The sequence below is a fragment of the Gallinula chloropus genome (genome assembly GCF_964237585.1).
Source record: "Gallinula chloropus genome assembly, chromosome: 3".
Classification (NCBI taxonomy): Eukaryota; Metazoa; Chordata; class Aves; order Gruiformes; family Rallidae; genus Gallinula; species Gallinula chloropus.
Window position 1 is genome coordinate 4,608,902 of NC_140087.1, and position 25,207 is coordinate 4,634,108.

The window sequence follows — 25,207 nt, forward strand, 5'->3', positions numbered from 1 at the left end:
TCTGGCTTCAGCCCAGGATGCGCTGAGGACAGAGAAACCAGAGTTGCCCTCTTTGAAGCAAGTCGGCTGTTTACAGAAAAGGAGAAGCTTTAGTTTTCTTTCCGATGTTAATATTGGCTGGTTTCTGCTCTATTTAAGCAGATTGAACTAGTGGGCAGTGCTCATTTTATCAGCTTAAACCAAATTTAAGGCAGTAGATGGTTCAATCAAAATGATTGAAAAGCCTTTTAAATCACCAATTTTAATCATGATTTAAATCATCAAAAAAAGAAACTTGGATTTCATAACAGCAATTTTATATATATTTTTTTTTGCATATGTCTATCATTCTTTTCCTAAAATAATGGAAAATACACAGATTCATGTTGGCTGGTTACTAATATGGAGACTGAATACAGCCTTTCTCACTAAATTTATGTCTTTTGCTCCTAGAGAGAAAGATAACCTAAGTGTCTGCCTATTAAATAATTCTGTAGTTCAGGAGGTGTTTATACAGATTCTTTACATGGTGTTTCTTTATGATAGAGAATGAGAAGTGATGCATTTCTTTTTTACTAGATAATGATTTCATTTTTACTTGTGATTTCTGTCAAGTTTCATTAGGGTGGGAATTGGAATTCAATTAAAATGGCACAAAAGAAGCATTTTAAAACTGTATGTGTACTGTAAATGTACTGGATGTATAGGAAAAGTAAATTTTAAATAGGACCTGTTTTGATAAACGAAGTGATTTATTAAGTAAATATAACACTATTTGTAATTTCGTTTCTGGCCACTGCATCCTTCAAGAATATATCTGATATAGTTCATTTTCTTTCAGGTAATGTTTATTCAAAGGTTAGAGAAAGAAAAAATACTTTTATCTTTAAAAATTTCCTAATTGCTTTTTGACCTAGAATAGTATAATAATTGATTTCAAATAGTAAAATAAATTGAAATGAAAAGCATATTTTTTGTATGTGCAAACAGGTTATAATCTCAAAAAAAAAAAATAGGCATGCTTAATTTGACTCCATCTGCTTAGCCAGTGATTTCCAAATGCACAGTGGTTTCTTTAACTTTCTTCACAACTGGAATGGCTTGAACGTATCTTTTTTGTTAAAATACAAGTGATTTTAATAAATAGTTCTGTAAAAGTGTAGTCCTTAAAACAACAGAGATTTTCTTAATTACATATTTAGTTTTTAAAAGGTGCATTTTTAAAAGCATTTAAAGAAATACAGGTTTGTGACTCAAAAAGTGCCATAAAAGTGTATAACAGAGGAAGCGTAGTTTTTCCTTATTTAAAACCAATTCTAGTTATAGGGAGAGAAAATTTTACTGAGAAGTACAAGCTTAATACCCTTACTGCTTTACATTGACAGATCAGACTGGTAACAGAGAACAAGCTGATAAGTAGATCTGAACTGTAAAGTCACTGCATCTAAAGACTTCACTTAAAGCGCTACTTATTACCCATAAGATCCCACTGTCATGTTCTCCTGTCATATTTAAAGATTTTTATTGGAAATGATGATTGGTGAATATTTCATTCTTAGCCCTGTGTCTTTACATAAATCTTGCTTGGGTGCATTGGGACATCACCATTCAGACCATTCCTGGGTGGGAACATCTTTAAGCATTGTGTGGGTAAGTGGTCAAAAGGGATCTGTAAGGTGTAGCTTTTAGTTTTATTTCTAATATTTACCTACAGCATAGTTGATTGATGTAAATAAATATATTTATTTCAGGGATCATGAAGCAAGTACATGGCTCCAAATATTTGACTAATGGTAGAGATAGTGACATCAATAGGCAGCAGCAGAGATACCAGCTGACAATGCCAATACATCTTGTCCTCTTCCACATTCTGTCTTCTTCATAACCTCTGGTATCCTTTTTAGTTCTCTTTTTAGCTCTGTAATAGGTTTTTTTTCTGTTTCCCTTCTCCTCTCTTTTCCAAGATCTGATAGTTAACACTGCACACAACAGGCAGGAGATGTAACTCTGGTCTCTTTTCTAAATGCAAAACAATCAGAAGAACTTGATAAAGCACAGAGTAAGCAGCTACATTTTTCTTCAGACTTATTAGACCTTGAGGACAAGGGTTGAGCTAACAAAACATCATATAATGTAAAGAGGGCTAAACTAAAAGGCTGTAGAAGATGCTGACTTTTTTTTCATGCCAAAACATCTAATATCCTAAAACTCACTTATTTCAGTCAAATCAGTTCCATTGCTCACAATCGTTGTCAGTGCTGGGTTTTGCCCTTAGAAATCAGAGTGAAAAAGCTGTGGCTTTAAGTCCTGAATAAACCTCACTTCAATCCTGTGGATGATTTGGGCTTTTTTATAGAATCAGTCCTTCAGCACAGTATGAACTTGTGTCTGGCCTGAAAGTTCTGTTTGGTGCCATGCAAAGGCATTTATCATAAGAAAAGAAAATATAAAATGCCAGGCAGAGAAAAACTTTCTCACTGGAGAAGTCTCCTCTTTCTATCTTCAAAGATAGTTTTTAAAAAATCCTTTACAAATATGTAATGAGTAAAGACCTGCTACTCCCTGCACATGCTTATGTTCTCACAACTTCAAAAGTACCTCTGTACCTTTGCCTGGAGTAAAATTGTCAAAGGCACAATGAATCTAAGCCTTTGTAGCCTCCTTTGGTATGCAAATGAACTCATATTTTTCCTATATTCCATTATGTAGATTTAAGTTGTGGTTCTCTATGCATGTCAGGAAGGCTAAATCTTGTTTCAATCTTCACTAAGAGGTTATGCACAATTGACACAGTTACCATAAATATCGTTTTCTGCTAACTATTTTACTGTTTTTAGAGGCATAATTTAATACATCTATTCAAATGTTAAGATCCTCATTTCAATTTGACCTTTTCCTCCTATAACAGGTAGGACCTTAATTTTGGCTTCAGGTCTATCGACGTAGCTCCAACTGAAGTCAAATGAATTAGTGCCTCAGTATGTGTGATGCAGGATACAATTTAACAGTCCAAAGAGGCAATGTCACATGTGTATGATATAGTTCAGGCTATATACATTTCATAGTTTTAGAATCCCAATATTTAAACTGTAATTGTAGCATCAATTCAGTATAATTGCAATTGCTTTTCTTCTTTAAGGGAAAACTTCAAACCCTCTTCTTCCTAGAGATTTTGTTGCATCATTGTTCACTGTAGGATTTAAAAAACGTGAGCATTTTGCAAGTAAATATCCAAAGTGACACTCAGCCCTTGAAATATTTACTGTTGCTTTGGTTTAGATTTTTTTACTAGGAGTATTATTATAACACTAATTCTAGTAACAAATCCATGACAGAGGTTGAGTGTGACCCCTGCCTGGGACAGCTGCATGACTAGATGGCTGACTACATCCTATCACTTGGAACAGAATCACTATATACTCTGCTCTCTAATTTGTGTCACAACATATAAAGTCAACAAAGATGCTGTTTTGATTGTAGAGAGTGAATTCTGAGGATACAAGGTTTTCTCCTGCTTCAAAAAATAAAGGAAGGGCTCAAAGCCAGAGGCTTCCAGCGATATGTTGTTTTATTTTACTGATTTATCCAGAGTTTATGCAAAAAAGATCACAAAGGAAACCTTGCTAGGTGGCTCTTTTTTCTGCAAAGGGACCTTAGTAACTTCAGAAACTATGGAGAAAGCAGCAACAAATACGTGAGAGTGCAATTTCAGAAAAGTCTTGTTGCTTTGCAGGGCTGGGTACAAATATTGATGAGGCTTCAGCACACAGTTAAAGTGAAAATTAAATGTGAATTAAATGTGCATATGCAGATATTAGTGTACCAGGCTGGGGGGGGGCAATGTGCAATTTTGTCTGAGTTAATGGATTAAGATAATTTCAATTATACATGCAAAACAATGATGAGGGTTAGGTTTTTGTCTTAAAAACTAATTAGCAGAAAGTTTCTTTTAAAACATATTTACTATCATTTCATTTGTTGCCTGGTTTGGGCTAATTCTTTTCACACTGAGAAGTGCTGAAGGCAGTTGCACAAAAGATACAAATGACTAAGTCAGCTTTACAACATTGTTCCTATCCACTCTTCAGTGTGTCATGTTAAGGATAGAAAACCAGAAATACTGCTGCTTCTGCTGAGAGAGCTACACAGTGGCATCTGGCCCATTTATTATTATTATTGCTGTTGTTGTTATTGTTGTTATTATTGTTGCTATTGTTGCTGTTATTATTATTATTATTATTATTATTATTATTATTATTATTATTATTATTATTGTTATTATTATTATTATTATTATTATTTACTACTACTACTATTTATTGTTGTAGTGCCTGAAGGCCAAGACAGCATTGGACTAATCACTTCATGTAGCAAGAAATAGTGTCTACAGTAGAATCTTACAATAATTTTAACTTGCAAAGATTCTTTTGTTTCCTTAATATTATAGAGAATAAAGTCCTCTTGGAAATAATTTTAAGCTTTAATATGCTAGTAAAGTAAATATTAAACTATAAATCTCTCCTAAAGTTATTGCTCAAATTCTTGAGAATGTTTTCAATGCTGAACTCTGTTATTTAAGTATATAAAGCATGCATTATGTTTTCTGATGATGGGATTCTTTTACATGAGTAACCCAAACAAGAAGAAAAGAGATTATCTCACTCTCCACTCTGTTGAAGACAACCAGATCTGGTGGGTTTCAGGACCTATGAGTTTCCTCACTGCCCCAAACCAGAGCTGTTGCAGTGGGACATTTCTCATCATAGTGGCTGTAGTGGTCCCACATCCCCAGGTTTTGGGAGTACAATGGCTGAGCCCATGCTCCCATTAGGTGCACACTTCTCCAATTCCCCTTTTTAGGGGTCGTCCCCCTAATTATCTCATCTATTAAATTCTTAGCCTTCTGTCTCAGATCATCACTACTCCAAGCAGAACAGGCAGCAATTGTACTTCTTGGTTCTTGTACTGATGGTGATTTTGAGTCTATCCTTATGTTTCATTTTCTGAAGGAAGTTTCCACCATAGCAAAAGTTGGTCTTCAAATAAACTTCTGTTTTTAATGAGTTTTAACAATATGACCCAGGAATTTAGGAGCATAAATATAAAACTAGAAAAATCTTTCCTTAGATATTGCAAACATTACATAAAATTTCAATTAACCCATGTCCATTCTTCTCTCCATTGCCCCAAGCCACTCCAAGAGATGTTGATTGCAAAATAATGCTTAGTTACTGACATCATCAAGTTGTAAGCATTGATTCCCTGCATGTGCAGACTGGGCCATTTTCCTCTTTATTCTCTCATTAAACTGTTTATATTTTCTTGGCATTTCTCAAATGTCAATGCAATTTTAACTTCCAGATGTTCCCTCTTTCCCTGAAAATGCTCAGGTAGACAGATATGAATTGCATCTTCTCTTGAAAATAAATATACATGGGTTGCATTGGAGTAATTCCAGTGTGAACCATATCCCGCTGGAGAAGACAGCTGTTTTCCAAACGAAATTATTTAACTAGCAACCAAATACATCTTATAAGGTCATTATGTGTCTGTTTTCTAGCCCAGCAATCTCATTCTCGATTCCACCTCTTCTTGTTTTCCTGTGTTTATGTGAATAAACAGGAAAAGAGCCTTATTCTCTTGTGCTATAGGATTATTTACAAATAAATGTGCAGAAATCTGAGTTCCTGGTCATGTAGGCACAGAAGACATAGCAAATCGCTATGATTAATGTTAGGTCCTTGTGATAAAAACTAGCAAGGAACAGTGAAATACAACTTGTATTAGTAAGCCCCTAGAAAATTTCCTAGATCTTCCCTACCTTGTATTACTCATTTTCTCAGATGCCTGGTGAATAGCCTGTAGTTCAGTATGTAATATGGAGAGCAATATCTAACCTGAATAAAAAGCAACCAAACAACAGAACACCCAACAGATCCTTTTTTTCCTTTTTTTTTTTCATAAGAATATGTATCAAAACAAACAAAAATGTGTGATCTCTTAAAAAAACTAAGTGTTTACAAAAGCTTGTGGAGTCCTGGTTGTACACCGTGGTCTTCTTTGTCTTCTCAGTTCTCATCTTTGAATGTGATACCAAAGGTACATACATTCTCTTTTAGAGTGTGTTTTATTTAAGTATAAATTAAACAAGAGATACCACATTAAGGTACTTTAGACTATTCTAGGTGTTCTGCAGGCAGAAATGGAGGTACTGAAATCCTCAGGCTTAGCGCACTTCATGGAGAGCAGCATCCTGTCTTAAAGTCTCTGATTTTGCAGAACCACATTGTAAACTTTAGAAACTTCATACTTTTGAAAGTGTATTTTATTATAATTGCTGTTTCGATAGTTTCCTTACTAAAGCAACTTTAGTCAGCTGCCCCTAAGGAATATCCGAGTGAAAACAACCTTCCCACAGAATCACCCGTTCAAGTTAGCGGGAATGAAAACTCAGACAATCCTTTCATTTTTTACAGGGTACACTGTCACCACTCACTTCTTGAAGATATCATTACACCTTTTTCTCCTCTCACTCTTATTCCACTTTTTGTGTTTACTGTAAATTCTTTTATATTTGTGAACATGCCAATACCTTTGAAATCATTATTGTTGCTATTATTGCTAAAACAATAATTGTTATCTTTTGGTTTTGTTGAGAATTATTTCACTTTGTCTAATTGAATAATTCTAAGTCTTCAAAAAGTAGATGCACTTACTTAGGTCTATAATGAAATTTGCCTAAATGAAATTTCTTATATCTTTGAATTTGCTTTTGGAAAAGATTGTCTTGTTTTCAACTGCAGTCAGGACTTCATATCTATGTTTGCTTTCAATCTTTCCTCTTCTTTTATGCCTTTCATTCTTTTAATTGGAAGAATCAAATTATATTTTTTTATTCTCACAGTGATTGGAGAGAATATTTTTCAATGGTTTTGAATAAAACTAGAACTATAGTAATGTCTCATCAGCTTAAAAAGAATATTATGTGTTCTATGGGAAAAGACATATATTTTTAGTCTCTTGTTATCAGTTCATAAGTTGCTGGTGTTCTTTAGATTGCAGAAACATGCATTTTGCTTTGTGCTTCCAACTTGCTTAGGTGCTAGGGCAGTGAACTAGGAAGACAAGGAAATCATGAATTACTTTATTCTTCACTGATTTTATAACTAGCTTATCATTAACACTTTTCTTGGACATAGATATGAACAATGTGAACTTCCAAACACACAGACTATTAATTTTCTGCAGATCTCTCGTACAAATACCATTTTCATGGCTTGTGTGCTTTCAAAGATATCATCTGAATTTATTCTGTATAAAAGTTACCTGCCCAGATTTCCACTATATGAATCTGCAAGGGCTTCAGGACTCTTTTTATACTTCTTTCTCCAGAGAAGTAGCTCCTGACTAAAAGTAACGTGAATTGAGGTATCAGCTAGGACAGGACTACACTACATCTGATCAAATCCTGACAATATTTTCCATGACAAGTAGATCTTACAGTTTCTTACATTTGCAGACTTGTTACCAACATTTTCAGCACTTAATCACAGGAATAGTGACTTTAACAAGTCCCTGCTGTTTTATGGTCTTCCAATTCCATTTGTGTATTAGTTTGCTAGGCAACTGCACCCTCTGAGAAATGAATACCCAAGGCAATCTGTCTGGTTGTAGTATGCCAGGCCTGAGCATTTCTGGAAATGGAAGGAGAAAATCTAACCTGCACCTGCCCATTTGATGACAAGGAAAATGTTTCTGCTCTCTCCCACAATAGATATCACATGAATGTCCCTTAAAAGCTAACCCTGATCAACAGGATGACCAGAAATGAACTGATCACCTGGGCTTGGAAACAGGTTCAGTTGTAAATGAAACTGATATCTTATTTAAATCTTATTTGTCTGGTTAAGTGGTGCAAAACTTTTGTTGCAGTTCCCAGTGGTGAAAGAACCCTTTCCTCCAACCATCTGTCAAAAGTCGCCTGCCTGTGCTCTAGGGAGAGCATGGGATGCTGTGCAGTATGTAGGTAGAGTTCTTTAAATCATCCTTTACAGTTTCTTTCACACTTTCTATGTGGCACAGGGCTTAAGGTTTAAATAAAGTACTACTTTAAATAAAAAGACTAGAAAAGTTATAGCAAGTGTAGTACACCTTATGGCCTACTTCTATTTCATATTGTCAGTGTTATTCATTATTAGTCATTCAATTATTTTAGATACGCTTTGTGTCTATTCTTGTCTACCAGCATAAGACTTTAATACCATTCTGAATGTATTGTACTTTTGGGGGGATGAATTTTGTTAGCCAGTGAAATATTATCAGTTACGCGAACGTAAGAATACGGTCAATGGAAGCTGCGAGGCTAAAACATCGACTGTAATGTAAATGTTCATCTTCAATAAATGTGAAAGTATGCATTTTTTATTTATTAGCACTTACCTAATTACAACTGAAGCTGCACTCTATTGATATAATAGAAAAGGAAATTAATAAAGAAAGGGTAGATGATGAATAGGCCTTTGACCGGAATATAAGAGCCGGCAAAATCTTGCAAAGATGTACACAGAATAACTAAGTAGCTCTCTAAAGCTTTCTTAAAAATTTAGAAAGGACTATCAACTTCTACATCTGCAGAGGACATCTCTATCTCTTTTCATTATACTGACAAAGTTATGAGTTGAGACTGCTGTATTAGTATTAAAGAAAGTTCAGAGAATTGCATGGAAGTTTCCTGAAATGAGAAAGCAGCAGTGGCTTTGGGATTCTTAAAATCCAAGATGGAAAGATTTCAAAAAACTTTATACACACGCTGAATGTACATATATGTGGCTTGAAAGAGTCATACATACATGGCATGATAGAAGAGCATGAACCACCCTCCGAGGAAGCCTGTGATACATTTGACTTAAACATTTCACAAGGTAGAGGTCTGTCTCCCTTTAGACTTCCTGTATGGCCTTTGCTCTTCATATAATTGCTCCATCACTTCCTTTCTTTCAAATGAAAATAGTGTGAACAGGAGAGAAAGATAAATGGTAGAAGATAAGAGGCAAATAAATCCAGATTTGAAGATTGATAAAAAATACCCAAAAGAGATTTGTGCATTTTGAATATTACTATGAGAAGGTTTAGCAAACAGGAAAACTTTGTGTTTACATGGACATTTTTGAGCATCACTAAAAGATCTGTGAATCCAACACAGGCAGCCTGGAAAGCCACAGCAGGCTTCAGCTGCTGTCTCTATTTCATTGATATAGAACAAAGGGATTTTTCTACTGAATGAGTGTGGGATGAAATCAGGACAAATACACATAAATACTCTTTTCAGGCAGCGTGGCTGAACTTGAGGCATAGGTATGCAACTTCATTCTTCTCCTCTCACCATGAGAGTCAGGGAGTAAGGCACAAAAGACAAAGGTTGGTGTGAGATGCCAGGAATGTTGCAGAGGTCCTGCAGGCGTCCGAAGTGCAGGCTTGGTGGAAACTTTGCAGCACCTGCTGTTACTGTGGGCTAGGAATACTGGAGCTCCTACTACTCAGATCTGCTATTACAGAGAATGGTGGGGAGGTGTTACAGCTTGTGAATGAGAGCTGAATGGTTTTGCAATGAGTTTGTGCATGTTTACAGCAGATGCTAAAGACTGTTTGTTTTAGAATCCATGGGAGGAAACAAGGAAACTATCATTCCAGCCAGGTCAAAATTTTTCCCTGGTGTAGCTCACTTTCTGTTCCTGTTAGCAATAAGAGGAGATGGAGGCTTTGGCTTTTTTTTTTTTTTTTAACTCAAAATAAAAACTTTTGAACTGCATGAGCAAGACTTTAGCATTATGAATGCTTTTTGGACTGATTATGCCAGAAAAATGTGCAAAGGTTTTCCTCTGTTCTGAGATGTATCACTGAGATTTGAGTGCTGCTCTGCTGGAATCCACTTAGATGTTAATTAGTCTTCCATGACCAAATAAGGTTGAACCTTGTTTTGTGTCAGTGTCTAATGTTTTAATGCAGACACAGGAATTGAGAGAGGCTATGAACTTCAGAAAGATTCACATTCCAGAAATGTAAGTAAATGGATGCCCAATCCATGAATAGGGCAGAGACATGCCCAGAAAGGGCAACTCAGAGGTATTTCAGCAGTTTTGTTCCATTTCTATGAGAATGCAGATTAAAAAGATGTGAGTGAATTAAAATTAATGATCATTTTGCACTATTTTATGTTCTGCATAAGAATATGTAGTTTGAATTTGTTTTCTAAAATTTTTAATCTTGCATTGTTAAAATAATTTCACAAATATGTGTCTCAGTAGACATTATTTTTATTTAATGGGTAGTAGGAAAACACAGGCTTATCATTAATGCATTTTCCCTGTTTTGGGTTTTATGCTTAGAAGCTTAATGTAAGTAGGATAAAGAGATATTTTAGACATCCTCTATATAGATAGATATTAAAAATAAATCATTTTCTGGTTTAGATATCTTTGAATTCAGTGAAGATTTTTATCTTATCTGCCACTGAATAAGTTTAAAGCACTGTTAGCCTACAAGTAAATCTTTCATCTGAATAATTTTCAAGATTAAGATGCCACTTCTCTGAGTCACTTAACAATTAAACCACTGATCAAGATCCTCTTTTCCTTTCTAGGGCCTGAATCCTATAGCAAAACATTTCCCCTCATGTCTTATAGTGGCTTTTCAGTACCTGAAGAGGGCCTGTGAGGAAGCTGAGGAGGGACTTTTTAGAAGGGCATGTAGTGATAGGATGAGAGGGAATGGTTTTAAATTGGAAGGGGGTATATTTAGATTGGATATTAGGAAGAAATTCTTCACTGTGAAGGTAGTGAGGCACTGGAACAGGTTGCCCAGGGAGGTGGCGGATGCCCCCTCCCTGGAAGTGTTCAAAGCCAGGTTGGAAGGGATCTTGAGCAGCCTGATCTAGTGAGAGGTATCCCTGCCCATGGCAGAGGGTTTGGAACTTGGTGTTCTTTAAGGTCCTTTCCAGCCCAAACCATTCTATGATTCTGCTATTATGGCTTTTTTATGGATAAACCTTTACATGTTCAACAAGGTATGGAAAAAGCCATTTTTATTCTCATGGTCCAGTAAATACTGAAAAATAGATATATTCACAACATTAGGAATATGTTCTGGGAGAGCATTGGCAATTTTGTGCTTAGTGAAAAAAATGTCACATTAAAATTATGTCATTATTGCTTTATGTGGAAACCATTAGTACAGAATGAAAAAACCCATCCATTCGGGATTTAGATTTACTCTGCCGGGTGGGAAAAAATTAGCATCATTTTAGGATACAGGAAAATCTTAAACTACTTTAATTGGTTGATAATTCTGCCAATTCTCTCTCTAAATTACAAAAGTTGTATAATGTCATTATTATACTCAAGAAAAGACTAAGCAAAGAAAATATCCATCCCAAAGACATAGGAAAAATATTTACTTTAATAACTTTGCACTTCTTGATATATTCCATGCATATTTCCATGGCTAAGATAGAACTTAAATGACATGATGTAGAAATAGGAAGTTCAGTTGTAGTGTGGAAATTAGACAAATAGTCTTTTTAAGTGCACACTTCAAAGTGTTGTTTCCCTTGCATTCAGTTTTGCAAGTAAACCCTTAAATGCTGAATTTGAATTCCGGGGTTTCTTCAGACCAGTAACAGTAGAGAGGCGTGGAACTGTACTGACTTGTGTATACATTTAATCCAGACTATAATTTTGAGTTTCATTTTATATGCCACATAGATATCTCACCACCTACTGAAGAATATTTCTAGGGGTTATGATAGAAAATGACTCCATTTCTGGAGCTAAATAAAGTAGCTGGGTGACCACTTCTTGACATTTATTACTGGAATAAATTAGAAACCACTATGAATCTACTACCTGTTTGGTCAGTTGAGGTCTTTATTATTTTATCTCATTTGCTCTGCAGAGATCTGAAGAGTTGTGACAGGAAGATTTAAATTGCAGGTCAATCTATGGTCCCTTATAATAGACAAAATTCAATGAGGAAGGTTTGTAAAACTGATTCCCAGTTAGAAACAAGATTCCCTAAACCAATCTGTAAGGCTATTCACTGGGGTCTTGAGCAACTCTTCTGGGTTTGTTTGTTCAGAATGGAGTAGTGTGAAAATTAGCAATACTAGAAGTCCTTGGGCTCAGGTATGGGTAAAAGACAGACTCCCTTATAGTCTCATTTGTTGTTAATTGTGGGTATAAATCCAGTATCACTAACAATTTCTAAAATCTGGTCATGTCCTTGTTCTGCTGACAGCTGTTGATTGATTTAAGGAGGAAGGATACAGAGAATGGATATGATTGTCGAAGTGTTTGTTTTTTCTTGGGTAACCTTCAGATCTTCTTGGTTTTCTTTCTTTTCAGTGTGTAGATGAGATATCATAAAAATATCTGCAAAGGGAGAAAAAGATTCCTAAGACTCTGCACCTGTCTGTGAACACCATGTAGTGAACATTTCTCATCAACCTTGATCTGACAGGTTTTTCACAAACTTGGCCAGTGTAAAATCCAGAATGAAATGGATTAAGACACGGCCTAGTGGTTGCAGCTAGTTCAGGAACAATGGTAAGTAAGGGAGGACACAGGGACTTTTTTTTCTTCATCAAAGATTTTGTTATTTAGAATGGGTCTCCACAGTCTCAAATGTACAACATTTTCTCCAGATTATTTAATTCTCATCTAAACTAAAATTTACTTCTCAAATGTATCTCTTGCAAGCTTCCAATAAAGGAGAGGAGTGGCCAGCAGGGACAGGGAGGGGATTGTCCCTCTCTACTCTGCCCTCGTGAGGCCCCATCTGGAGTCCTGTGTCCAGAGCTGGGGCCCCCAATACAAGAAGGATGTGGAACTGTTGGAGAGGGTTCAGAGGAGCCACAAGGATGATTAGAGGGCTGGAGCACCTGCCCTACAAAGAGAGGCTGAGGGAACTGGGCTTGTTCAGCCTGGAGAAGAGAAGGCTGCGGGGGGACCTCATTGCAGCCTCCCAGTCCCTGAAGGGAGCTTATAGGCAGGAGGGGATTCAACTTGTTAAAAGAGCAGATAATGGCAGGACAAGGGGGAATGGACTAAAGCTAAAGGAGGGAAGGTTTAGATTAGATATTAGGGGGAAGTTCTTTACAGAGAGAGTGGTGAGGGGCTGGAACAGGCTGCCCAGAGAGGTAGTGGATTCCCCGTCCCTGGAGGTGTTCAAGGCCAGGTTGGATGGGGCCCTGGGCAGCCTTGTGTAGCTCCAGGCCTGGAGGTTGGTGTCCCTGCCTGTGGCAGGGGGGTTGGAGCTCTATGATCCTTGGGGTCCCTTCCAACCCAGACCATTCTATGATTCTATGATTCTATGAAACCTTTGTAAGAGAGGGTAAAGATTTCCCAGCTTTGAGAATCTCAGAACACATTTTAGATGACAGATGTATTGTGAATATGTGCCCTCAACAAAGACCAACTGTCCTCACAGTGACAGCGTATCCGACATGTCTCAGCTGCACGTAGAGATCACACCTATTTCCAAATAAAGATCGGGGTGAATGATAATATTAATTCAGTCTATCAAGGTTAAACTTAAACTTCAGATTACCATTTTTAGAATCGGTATTGCAAAAAGAAAATCATTTAACACACCATTAACTTTTAGCTGACAACGAATTCTGTTCCTTAGTTTCAGTTCAAGAGCCCTCTTGTGCCCTAAAACTGAAGGGATATTTTCCAAAGGATTATTTCAGACCAAAAAAGAAGAAAAAACAGAACAAAATTTCCAGAGGAGCCATTTCTATCGTGACTGCCACTCCTGTCTAGAATTCTTTTCTTATAGAAACACACACTGAATACAAATAGTATATCATAAAGTATTTGGGGTATATTTTGGTAGCCCTGTGAGTGTCAAAGTAAGCTTCAGAAAAACTTGTTTCCCTAGTATTTTACGTGCCTATGTGGTCGACTATTCTGTAAGTATATGGATAGAGTACTCTCATATTTATTAGAAAATAACTGCCTGACAGAAGATAGACCTTTTTTCATCTGTTCCAGTTTACTATGGCTAACTACGGCCTCTCGTGAAATTGGTTACGCTGTTCTGCAAACCACATCACAGTTTTCTTCAGTAGATTTCTTTCAGTTTTCTCTCTCCCAGATAGCACGACCTGTAATAGTTTCATAGTAAATTGTCATTTACAGATGAAATATATCAGTGACACACACGACTGACTTGCCATGAGCACTTATTTTAGATTTCCCTTTTTGTCAGATGAGGAATTTTTTCTCTCCACTTTGTAGCAAAGTCTTCTCAATATATGATTTTTTTTTTACTATGTAATTCTTTAACATAGGAATTTCTGTATTCTCATCAAATATAAATGCCTTTTTCTTCTGTCTCTGGTAAGACAGTTGGGGATCAGGTCTTTTCAATATGACTTATGCATATATATAGTCAAACTGTATGCATGTGGTGATCTCCATATCTGAGCACTGTAATGACTGAATGGTTCCATATGGAAGACTTGGCAGACCTGCAATGTGAGACATTGCTTTTACTGTAAGTTCTAGAGAGTATATTGAGCTACTTCCATTTTCAGAGACTGCAAATACCAGTCCATTAAGACATATGAAGTTGTTCCTACATCCAGTCAGGTTAGCTTGGAATAAATGAATACAAGCAAATGATCTTATTAATGATTCCAATACACTTATGTGAGAGAAAATTGTAGTTCCACAAGAGGAAGCAGGGATCTGGAATTTTCTTTAGAGGGTTTTCTCATGCCTATATACTTCCCTGGAGTGAAGACTTTTCTAACTTACTGTTTATACTAGTGACTTTCAATATTTATTATGGCAATTATTATTTTACAGATGGGAACAGGCTTTTTTTTTCCAAGAATAAAATAAAAGTTGAGGGTTTTTTTTTTCTGTAATCCCCTCTGAAGTTTGCAGGGATGTGTAGTTGAGTTTCCAAAAACAAATAACAAAGGGAATGCATACAGTGCTCTTGCTGCAGAAGTTTTCATGCTATTTAAAGATAAATGGAAACCATTTTCTTCCAACGTTCATTTTGACATTTTAAAAGATAAGATGTACCTCTCAGCTTATATCAACTCAAAAGTATGTCTAAATATCCCTTTGGCATCTCTTTTAAAAATGTCAGATTTCTAAGATTAACAGGTAGGTAAAACTTTTCACTGTTTTAGAGCACCAATTTGTTTCCAAAGAGAAAGTATTACTGTTGATCAATAAAAAAATTCATGTGTGGAACCAGAAAAATAACAGATTTTTCAGGGTGCTCATTGTTTAGTATTGTTCAGAATTCAGTTGCACCCTTATCTCATCTACATACTGAGAAGCTAGAAATGAAACATCTGATTCTTGAAAAAATCTCAGCATTTCTTTCTGAAAAAAATAATTTTGAAAAAACCCATATTAAGCTGAAGAGTTATTTCAAAGAGAAAAATTTAAATAATTAGCATACAGATCATGCAAAGATGAAGTGTACTGCCTTTTGGAAAGAGAGCAGCTCAGTATCCCTTTGCCATGCTTCGTCACTCTTTTAAAAAGTGCACTTTTCTTTTTTTTATCAACTGTACGTCCTACAGTTTTGGTATCATAAAAATGATTTATTCTGTGTTGATTATTGTTAAATTCTAAATTCTAAAGAAATTACTATACAAACAGATACAGCTGTAAGTAAAATTATCTATAAATTTTCCCAATAAAACCTTTTCTTTTTAACCTGGTCCTTGGGGCTTTGCTTACTTTGCTTTCTAAACTCATTTCAGGTATGAAGTATTGCAGAGAGTCTCACAATACAGTCTGTCATATAAGGCTATTTCAGTAGGCTCAACAACATAGAAGATCTTTTAACTACTAACTAATCAGTAATCCCTACTGTGTCTATTGTACATGAACAACCAGAATAATGGAAAAGCTCTTTGAAATACATATGCACACAAGAAACAACCACACACTGACAGAAGGCTAAAGGTAATGTAGGCATAAGGTTCTTTAAAAGCAATTTAAATTTCCTGGCATAGGAACATTGGACATATTTTCCTCCACTTAATTTGAATTATTGATCAATGCTCTACTAAGTTATCAAATTCAAACATGTAAAGATCAAAATTTGGCTCCAAATTCCTAAAGTTTAACTTTTCAAGTGCTTCAGGACTCATAAGTTTTGAATGGGCTGTGGGATTCTAAGTCCTGAAGACATGTGCTGACCTAACTGGGCTTTCTGAATCTAAGGTCAGAAGTATGTCAGTTGAGAGGGAATTAATGTATTTTAACTGCTGATAGTATTTTAGAATTCAATGCAATTGGGGTCTGACTGAAGCTGGTTTCCTCTTCCCTTCCTGAGGTTGCTTCAAGACATCTGTAGAATCCCTCTTATTTGTGTGTAATTTATCTAATACTACAGTTCATACCTCGGTCTATTCCAGAACAAGTAACAGACAGTATTAGTATTCCTCCAACAGGACCCAATGATGCATTCCTCAAAATGCAGATGTTGCCCATCCAGTTTGCTAGCATTAAGGCTTTGTTTTGTTTGTTGGAAGGACATGTCTGTTGAGATGTTCATTCCCTCTCTCCTCAGCAGGGGCAATCTGTCTGGAGCTAAGACACCTTTGCTCAGTTATATATCTTTAATCCATCTCAAAATCGCCTGAAGAACTTTTTTTCTTAGTTACCCTTCTTGCTAAATCACACTGAATTTCCTGACTGTAGAAGACCTCTTTTCCTACATTCTCATTCCATGCTCTGAGCCTTTTTTAGACAAACCATCCTTATTTCACACTACTTTGATTTCTCCTCTTAATCAGGATAGCTGCTGTAGGAGGTAAGACCAGGTTACCTTCAAGGGATTCTGACTTCTTGTGTACAGCAATGGTCCAAGTCCAGCATTTGAATCTGCATTGCAAGGAGTTAGCCACATGTGCTAACTTGTTTCATGAGATACAACTGGCCTTTTATCTACACATAAATATCTTTAAAGTAAACATTGTAGCTGTTCTCAGAGAAAATAAGATCAGATACATGCATTCAAATGATTGCAGCTAGATGGGGAATGTGGAGTTTGGAAGTATTTTGATTCGGTATTTGTGGAGTATGATAAAGTGCTCCAGTGCTTTGGTTGATTAATTATTTCAAAATGTGATTTATACCAGTTATACTATGCATTATAAAAGAAAGAGCAAAATATAGTAAGAAACTTATTTAAAAACATTGGAGCTTAGTTCCTGAGTTTTCCATATTTCTTTTCTTTAGTGTCACTAGCACTTCACAGCAGGTTTTGAAAAATAGTTCCATGTGGAAAAAAAATCCTCCTATACATTTTATATTCTCCTTTTTATTATAAAGGGCATTTGCATAAAAATAGTAGATTTGTGTCCTAAAAGTTAATTTTCTCTTGCTGCTCCCTCCCATTTAGAATCATCATAATCTTCACAAGAGGCTGACCTGGAAATGGTTGTAATAGCACGATGGAAGAATTATGACTCCAAGTAGGATGTGAGCAGCAGGTTCTTAAAGGGAACAGATCCTGTTCCCAAACCAGTAACATTGCAAATAAGGAGCAATGGAGGAGCAGTAAGAGGTGCAAAAGATTGTTAAAATGGATTTTTCTTAGACTTTGATATTTATTTGGTATTATTTAATGAAAATAAGGTCAGCAAGAACACGAGAACATCCAACATGTCAGAGGATTGATCCAACTTGTCTTCCGCAGCAGCCACTCACTGAGGAGAAACTAGAAGTTCAGGGATTAACCCCTGCCCTGCCAGGGAATACTTGATCAGCATTCAAGGGTGTGAAATAAGGAAGTTCCCAAGTGAGAAATTATGTCTTTGTATTCAAAAGTCCTTTTTACTTTCATGCAGTTGGTCGGTCCTTATCATAATCTCACCATATATCACTGAAAAGTATTTTTCTATTCACAGAGTTATGGAAATTTTCTAATTAGTATTAAATCATTTTCTTCAGAGATTCTTCATTTGCTTTTTATATATATATATATATATCACATGACAGTGTACTCCTAAGGAACAGTCATTATTAAAACACAAAAAAATACAACATAACTTATAATACGATGTTAATAACTTCTAGTTTTCACCTCAGTGTCTATTAGTAGGTACTGCTAATAGTATTGTTTACTGATACTGAATTAAGTACAGATTTTCTTTGAACTGGATAATGAAATGCCTTGTTAGGATGTATCTTTTATTCTACAAACTTCTTATTGAAATTGATGAGATCAGAAGATCGGTGTACATAATTTCTTGGAGAATGAATGGAAGGGATTAATACAATTTACTTCTTTGAATTATCAGATGCTGTCTATTGATCAAAAATAAAACCGATACAGATATAACAACAGAAAAGGAAATTAAAAAAGTACACAGCACCATATGTAATTAGAAGTGCCTTTTCTGAAGGCAATTGTTCAGTTAATTTTCATGCACCATCCTCTCCATATTCCATAATCTCTATTCTATTTCTTTTGTCATGTGGAATCGCTTTCTGAATAATCTCCATTTTCCACATTTCATAAAGAATATTACATTTTATAACTATCAGTCACCAATAAATCTGCAAACGTTCCCTCACACACAGTCCCAGTCCCAGCTTTCTAAGCCTTTAGCCTGCAGAAAAACTACCTTTTAACATATACACAATATGTGTTGAGAGGTTTTTCTCTTTCCTTTAATTAGATTAATTGTATTACAACACTTCAATACTCTGCTGAATTTGGAAGTCTGTAAATTCAGGTATGAGTTGTGAAGCTCCTTTTTATATATATTATTCCCTGTTATATTCCAATCACATTCATTGATTCATACATCCAGGAATGTAGTATGATATAAAAGAAATCTTGGAATGTCAGCCATCTCAAGAGAAGATTTATGCTGCAGATCTAAATGAATCAGCTTCTCTTAAAACAGTCACAGTTCTGCTCAACAAGTTGTAGAAGCTCCTTCATACTCAGAAGACCTAAACTAGGTGCCTGCCACACATTTGAATTGTAGGTCACTGCTCTATTCTAGTCTGTTGCAGATAACGGTGAGAGAGAGGAGCTATTTAAGTTGTTTTTCCCTGTTTTCATCTGCTTATCAGAGGTGGGAAGAATCTTACCTCTGTATTACCCTGTAAATCCAATAGAAAACATGATCCATATTAGTGGATGGTGGAGGCTCTCTGTTCAGCTGTGTACTGTGGGTTTTGAATGTCTCTCCTTTCTGCTCACCATTACATCCCCACATAGATGTATGAAGGAAAAAGCATGAAACCACTGAAGATTTTTCAACTCCCTGTGCCTCTGGAAGTGCTAGGAAATTGGCTACACGCTTATGATGAGGCAAAAGAATTTTAGACAAAAGGCATTAGACCACTTCAGGAAAGAATATTGTTACTGACATTTTATTGCAAGCTACTAACTCATAACCACACTGGAAATTCTATCGTTTGCTTTCCAATTTTATAAGACAAGGATGCAGAAACCATAGAAGAGAGATCAAAAGAGGAGTCAGGTGTAAGTACCACCTGAATAACAGACACACATATAGTCTTTTCCTGGGGTAGAAAGCATTTTCCCTGCATGGGAAAAAGGGTGATTATTGTGACAGCAGCAGAGGCCTGTAAATACACAAAGGGTGATGTCCTGGGCCTGAAAAAATGCAGCAGATTATTGTATCTCCATTGCCCAGTCCTTCAATGAAGGGTTCTAATCCCTTGTCTTTTTCTCCCTGTGGTACCCTCCTTATCACAGGCTTAGACTCCTGCCTGGCTGATCACAACAGTGGTGGATTGATAAGGTCAATCACCTGGTTAAAGCCTGAGGCTCAGGCGGGTGCTTAACTTACAGTGTGGATTTCTTCAGTCATTCTTTCTCTCTTCTGCTCCCTTAATTGGTATTTAAATATTCTAAGTGAAACGGAATAGGTCGAACAGGGGACATTAATGACCTGAATCCAGAATACTCCATAGTCTGTTTATTGGAGTGTTCATTTGGGGGAGTGGAACAGACAAGTCAAAATCTACCAGCTCTTTCGTTTAGAGCAGGCTGCACTGAGGCTTCTCTCATCCCGATTGAATTGCCCTAGCAACAATATTATTATTTAAAAGAGAACAACCTCTTTTTTTCAGTAGCATGACTAGCCCTTTGCTTTTAATATCCTCAGCCTTAAAAAGGCCTCGCACGTTAAATATTTTACTCTAACTACTTTTTATTTTTGTGCTATTGGCAGAATGAGGAATGTTATATGTAAAATAACTATGTAATAACATAAATACAGAAAATTACTATTTTACATTTGAATGGGTCTGAATGGAGCAGGGGCATTTTTTTTGCTTTGGTTTAGGGGTTTTGATTTGCTTTTCTTCTAGGGTAGAAGAAGGTATAGCTGCTGAACTGTAAAATTAAGTGTCCATCATTAATCATGGACTCCTATGCTTATTATACCTTATGGAAAGCTCAACTCACAAATACAAAGGGTATTTTATCTAAGCTGCCAGGACTACAAGCTCACGTTGGACACTGGAAGTCGCACAGTGTTCTCCTCAAAGTTGTCACCAGTTGTCAAAGCTCATTTATACTTACGAGACTCTGTGGGTCTTCAGATTGTATCCTAAGTGACAACTCTGAAACCAGAGGAATAGTAACAATCTCAGAGTTTCGGCTGTCTGGAATTTAGCAAATCAATCTGTTGATGTGAAGGTGACATTTGTGACCTGATGGGGTAGTTCTGTGTGCATGAGAAATTGTGATGTGGAGTCAGAGGTATATATCCCCGGAGTAATCTTTTTATAGAAATGTATATATAACTTTTTTAAGTTCCCATCCTCATTGAAAATCAATAGCAATCACAACCCAAAGTGCCAGGAGGCTCTAGCAGACATGTGGTGGTGGATTAAAATTGGATGGCTGAAAATGTAACAGCCTTCAGCTGCACCCTCCACTCCTATGACAGATGTTGCCTCCTTCAAAGCAGGGACAACTGATCTGCTCATGAATCTCCTGATCCACTGCACCGTTCATCTCAGTATACTAAAGTAAACTGACTTGGATTCCACTTGGATGTAATACAGACAGTGAAATTTGTCTTGGGAAAGAAAACTTGTATTATATGGGCAGCAGGGATGTCTGGAGACATTCAGGAATCTGATTTTAACCTATTGCTGAGTGAAAAAATGATAGGCTTCATCAGGTGATTTGGAATCACCAAAAATGCCTGTTTTTCTCGTTCTCCCACTGGGCACCTGAAGCCTCACTGGCCTCTTGGGCAAAAGCTCTGCTTAACTTTGGCATTTTTCTGAGAAACAGAATGGCTAATGGCTGAAAGGATGGAAATATTGCTCTGCTGTCCACAGCAACCTTCTGGAAAACGGTGTAGAAACCTTCTTTCTCAGCTAGTCTGTCTGAGTAAATAGCACCACTGTAGGCTTAAGGAGGAGGTTATCACTGATAGGAGATGGATAAAAATGCACATAATGCCCAGGCACTGCAAATCAGGGACCAAGCAGAGAAAAGCATCAGGATAGTACCACAGGTTCTGCAGTAACAGAGTGGTTGCATGGGAGAGTGCAATCATCTTGGTGTTATTGCCTCTTGTTTTGGAAGTAATGAAATTACAGTGGTATTAATATACAATCCAACCCACGTGAGATAATGCAGCAGCAAACAATGCCTTCTTCAGGAGTCCAGCCAATTGTGTTTATATTAATATCTAGGGATATAAAAATCTAATTTCTGTTTTCAGCTGTTTAGGGCATCCTCTCTAGGCTCCTCCAGTCACTTCATAAATTACTGTCCTGTAGATGGTGCCTGACAGTCCTATGACAAAGTCTCTGATACCATAAAGCACCAATAAATACTGGAGACATTTCTTGGACACCTGAATCATACAGCAAGTACCTGCATTGGGAATCTCTAGCAGCATAGCAGCATTTTTCTTATCTTGAGTCTCAGGCAAATTTGCATCACCGGCTGCAAATCACTCCCACTTCAGTGAATGTAACTGTGCTGATTTTATTGTATAACAGCCTGAGATTTTAAGAGGAAATCTGACTTGGCTACATCAACAGGCAAAAACATGCAATAGGTAAACTTCTTAGCATGCTGAGTTTTGTCTCTGCAGTGCTGCTCAGACTGATAAATTGTGGGAATCTCTTTACATTACCAAAGAGGCACATAGCAGTTTGAGTTTGAAAAGTTAGGTAAACTGAATAGGAAAGAAATTATTTTTTACATAGCAACAGACCTGGAGGAATGATCTTTTGAATGGTAATTATATGTATATGTCTATATCTATATACACACCCAGAGTTTTAATTGCTTGTATTATAACTGTGCAAATATCTGCCATTAGTATGTCCTTGGAGATATGCTGTGACACTAATCAGATTTGTCAAGATGCAACAGTACTTTTCTATTCTCTCTTACACATCATAAACTCTGGCTGATATCCCCAAGGGAAAAAATGCATAATGTGTCATTTATGACCTGTTGTATGCACAAATCACTTGCATTTTGTATGCAGTAGTATAACAAAATGCTATTGATTTTGAATTTGACTTTAGGAAACGGATCTTTATTGCCAGTTGTTACTTGGCAGACTTTTCCTCCTGCTGTGAAATGTTTGATTCAAAATTTATGTCTGGAGAAATGGAAGCAATGGTAATTTTATAATATGTCTCTGAAAAAAAAAAAAGAGCATAAGTTCTCTCCTGGTAGGTAGACATTATTCATAAGCAGAATAAACATTCTATAAATAAGACTAAATTTCAAATAAATAATAAAAAACCATAATATGACAATCTTGTTCTGCTTATACAACACCACTGCTGTTCAGCAGAGTACCTTTCTGATTAGTGTTAGGATGCTTGTACAGAAGCAGCCTTAGGAGGTAGAACTAAGGGAATTATACACAAATGCAGTGCACTACATAATAAATGAAGAAATGTATAATCATTCAGGGTATGAATCTGAACACTCTACAGATACGACAGGTTAAGAGTTAGGGAACGTCTGATACCAAAATTGTCCTTCCCTGTTCTACAGATGTACGTGAGATACATAAAGGTCATTTCAGTATCATTTTAGAGTATTGTTCTCACTTTCTACAGAAAAAGACATAAAATCAGTAGTCATGACCATGAGGACTGGAAGACTTGTTATTCCATCTTCTTTGGTATTTTGTTGGGGTTTTTTTAAGGGATTAGTATACATACCTATGGGTAACAGCAAGGATTTAATTATTCATTTATTTCTTTAAGAATATCAGTATAGTGATTCTGAAATGGAGGCTACATATATTTTGTGGTGGCAAATACCTGAAAGTCTTCAACAGCCTTATACTTTAGCTCCACTGAAAAGTTTCCAATGGCATATTTGTAATTTTCTCTGTGAGAAGTGGAACTAAATCTGTTTATGTTTGTATAAAGCATGTCTGTCACTTTGTGTACCTCTGTCATCCTAGAAAATTATCAGCTTTATAGAGCATATCAACTGTAACAGCAGACAGGTTATCTCAGTGAGAGAAGCAAAGGAATGAGCAAACCAGGCATCAGGCATCACCTTATTCCTTGAAACTTCAGATCTCTATGAGCAAGGGTCCCTGAAATCACTGATGTTAACTTATGAGAGTTGGTATCATTGACCACACCAGGAACAAATGTAACGTGTCTTTTAATATTTTAACAATAGCTCACAAGTAGATATTGTAAACTAAGTTAAGTGGAAGTATTCTGCTTTTCTACTGTTGTTGAGTGTGGAGTTATGAATATTTTTGCTATTATTGCTTATACTGGGAAACAAATACCAACCAAGATTGTTTAGGTTATCATGTTCTTTTGTGAGGAAGACTAATATGAAAATTTTCAAGTGTTTTCAGGTTTCAGTTATCATAGGTTTGTTTCATGTCCAGAATTAACATTTCTTAATATACCAGAAAGGAGATTAAACCCCTGCCTTCCATTAAGCAGTTGATGTGTGTCAGCTGCTCACTTAGCCAATGTACATACTCACCTTCTAGTACCAAACCTATGCTATATGGAATTAAGTCTGCTTTGGCATTGTAATTCTTGGGGTTTAGATTATTTGATTAAATTAATAATGCCACAAAAAAAAACAGCTACAACCTCTTTGCATCTTACAAGGATACTGGACACGTAAATTATTTGTGTTTCTGTGAGATGAAATGGAGTACACACATTCCTATTGCCACTGCTACTTGTCCTTGACAGCAGGAGTCCAGCCAAACTGTGAGTGGTGTAGACACATTTGCTCCATTACAGTCAATGGAAATATACTTCATCACATCACCTGAGAGCCTGGCCTGCAGCCCATAACAAGACAGTCCTTTGGAGAGTAATATTATTTTATGCTTTCATCAATCACTCTCCTAGGTCTGCAGCTATTCATGGCAGACTAAAAAATGTCATATTATAATCAAAAAGGTCAGTTGTGACTGTTTCACCATGTCTGCTCCCAAAACTGGCCCCAGTTCAGGAAAAAATCCTTCCAGAAAGCACAAGAACCTGTATCTAATAATGCAATATTTACATTTATTTTAAATATTCTGAGCACAGAAGGATTTTTTTTTAAAAAAATCATTATTTTTAGGCACCAAGTGTTACATTCTATTTCCTCTTCTTTGAATATCTGCCTAGGACATATGTCTACAACCACAACAATAATAGATGGTAAGAACGGATCCGTTCCCTCATCATCCATGAAGGTGGGAAAGAAATCAGTTGCAGAAGACCTCGTGACAACATTCAGCTCACCAGCAGCATGGATCCTTGTTATTGCTCTGATTGTTACCTGGTCAGCAGTAGCTATTGTAATGTTTGACTTGGTGGATTACAAAGCCTTTGCAGGTAAAATTCAGCATATTCTGTTTGACATCTTGTATATTAAAATTTAAAAATTTATTAAGAAGTGTGTATTATGTAAATTTGCATGTTTCTCACCTTCTTGGAGCCAGCACTATGTCTCTGCTGACTTTACCAAGAGAAGAGATTGTGGGAAATGTCAGAATTTATTTGTTTACGCTTCATACATCTTTAAATCTCTCCATTTTGTGAAGCCCAACCTCATCCTGGAAAATCTGTACGCTGACATTAATCTAGTATGTATATGAGCATGTGTAATCACATTTCTGTTTTGCAATTTCTATATAAAATTATTTCAAGAAAAATAAAATTACTAATTCACATTT

The 25,207-nt window shown here is 36.2% G+C and overlaps 1 protein-coding gene across 3 annotated transcripts in view; it reads left to right on the forward strand.

Moving 5' to 3' along the window:
- TRDN (triadin) overlaps positions 1 to 25,207 on the forward strand; it is a 232,991-nt gene that overhangs the window by 13,796 nt on the left and 193,988 nt on the right. For all 3 annotated transcript variants that reach the window (XM_084262483.1, XM_084262482.1, XM_084262484.1), the window contains exon 2: positions 24,657 to 24,866. In XM_084262483.1, coding sequence (XP_084118609.1) covers positions 24,662 to 24,866 — 205 coding nt within the window. In that variant the 5' untranslated portion in view covers positions 24,657 to 24,661. The remainder of the gene's footprint in view (positions 1 to 24,656; positions 24,867 to 25,207) is intronic.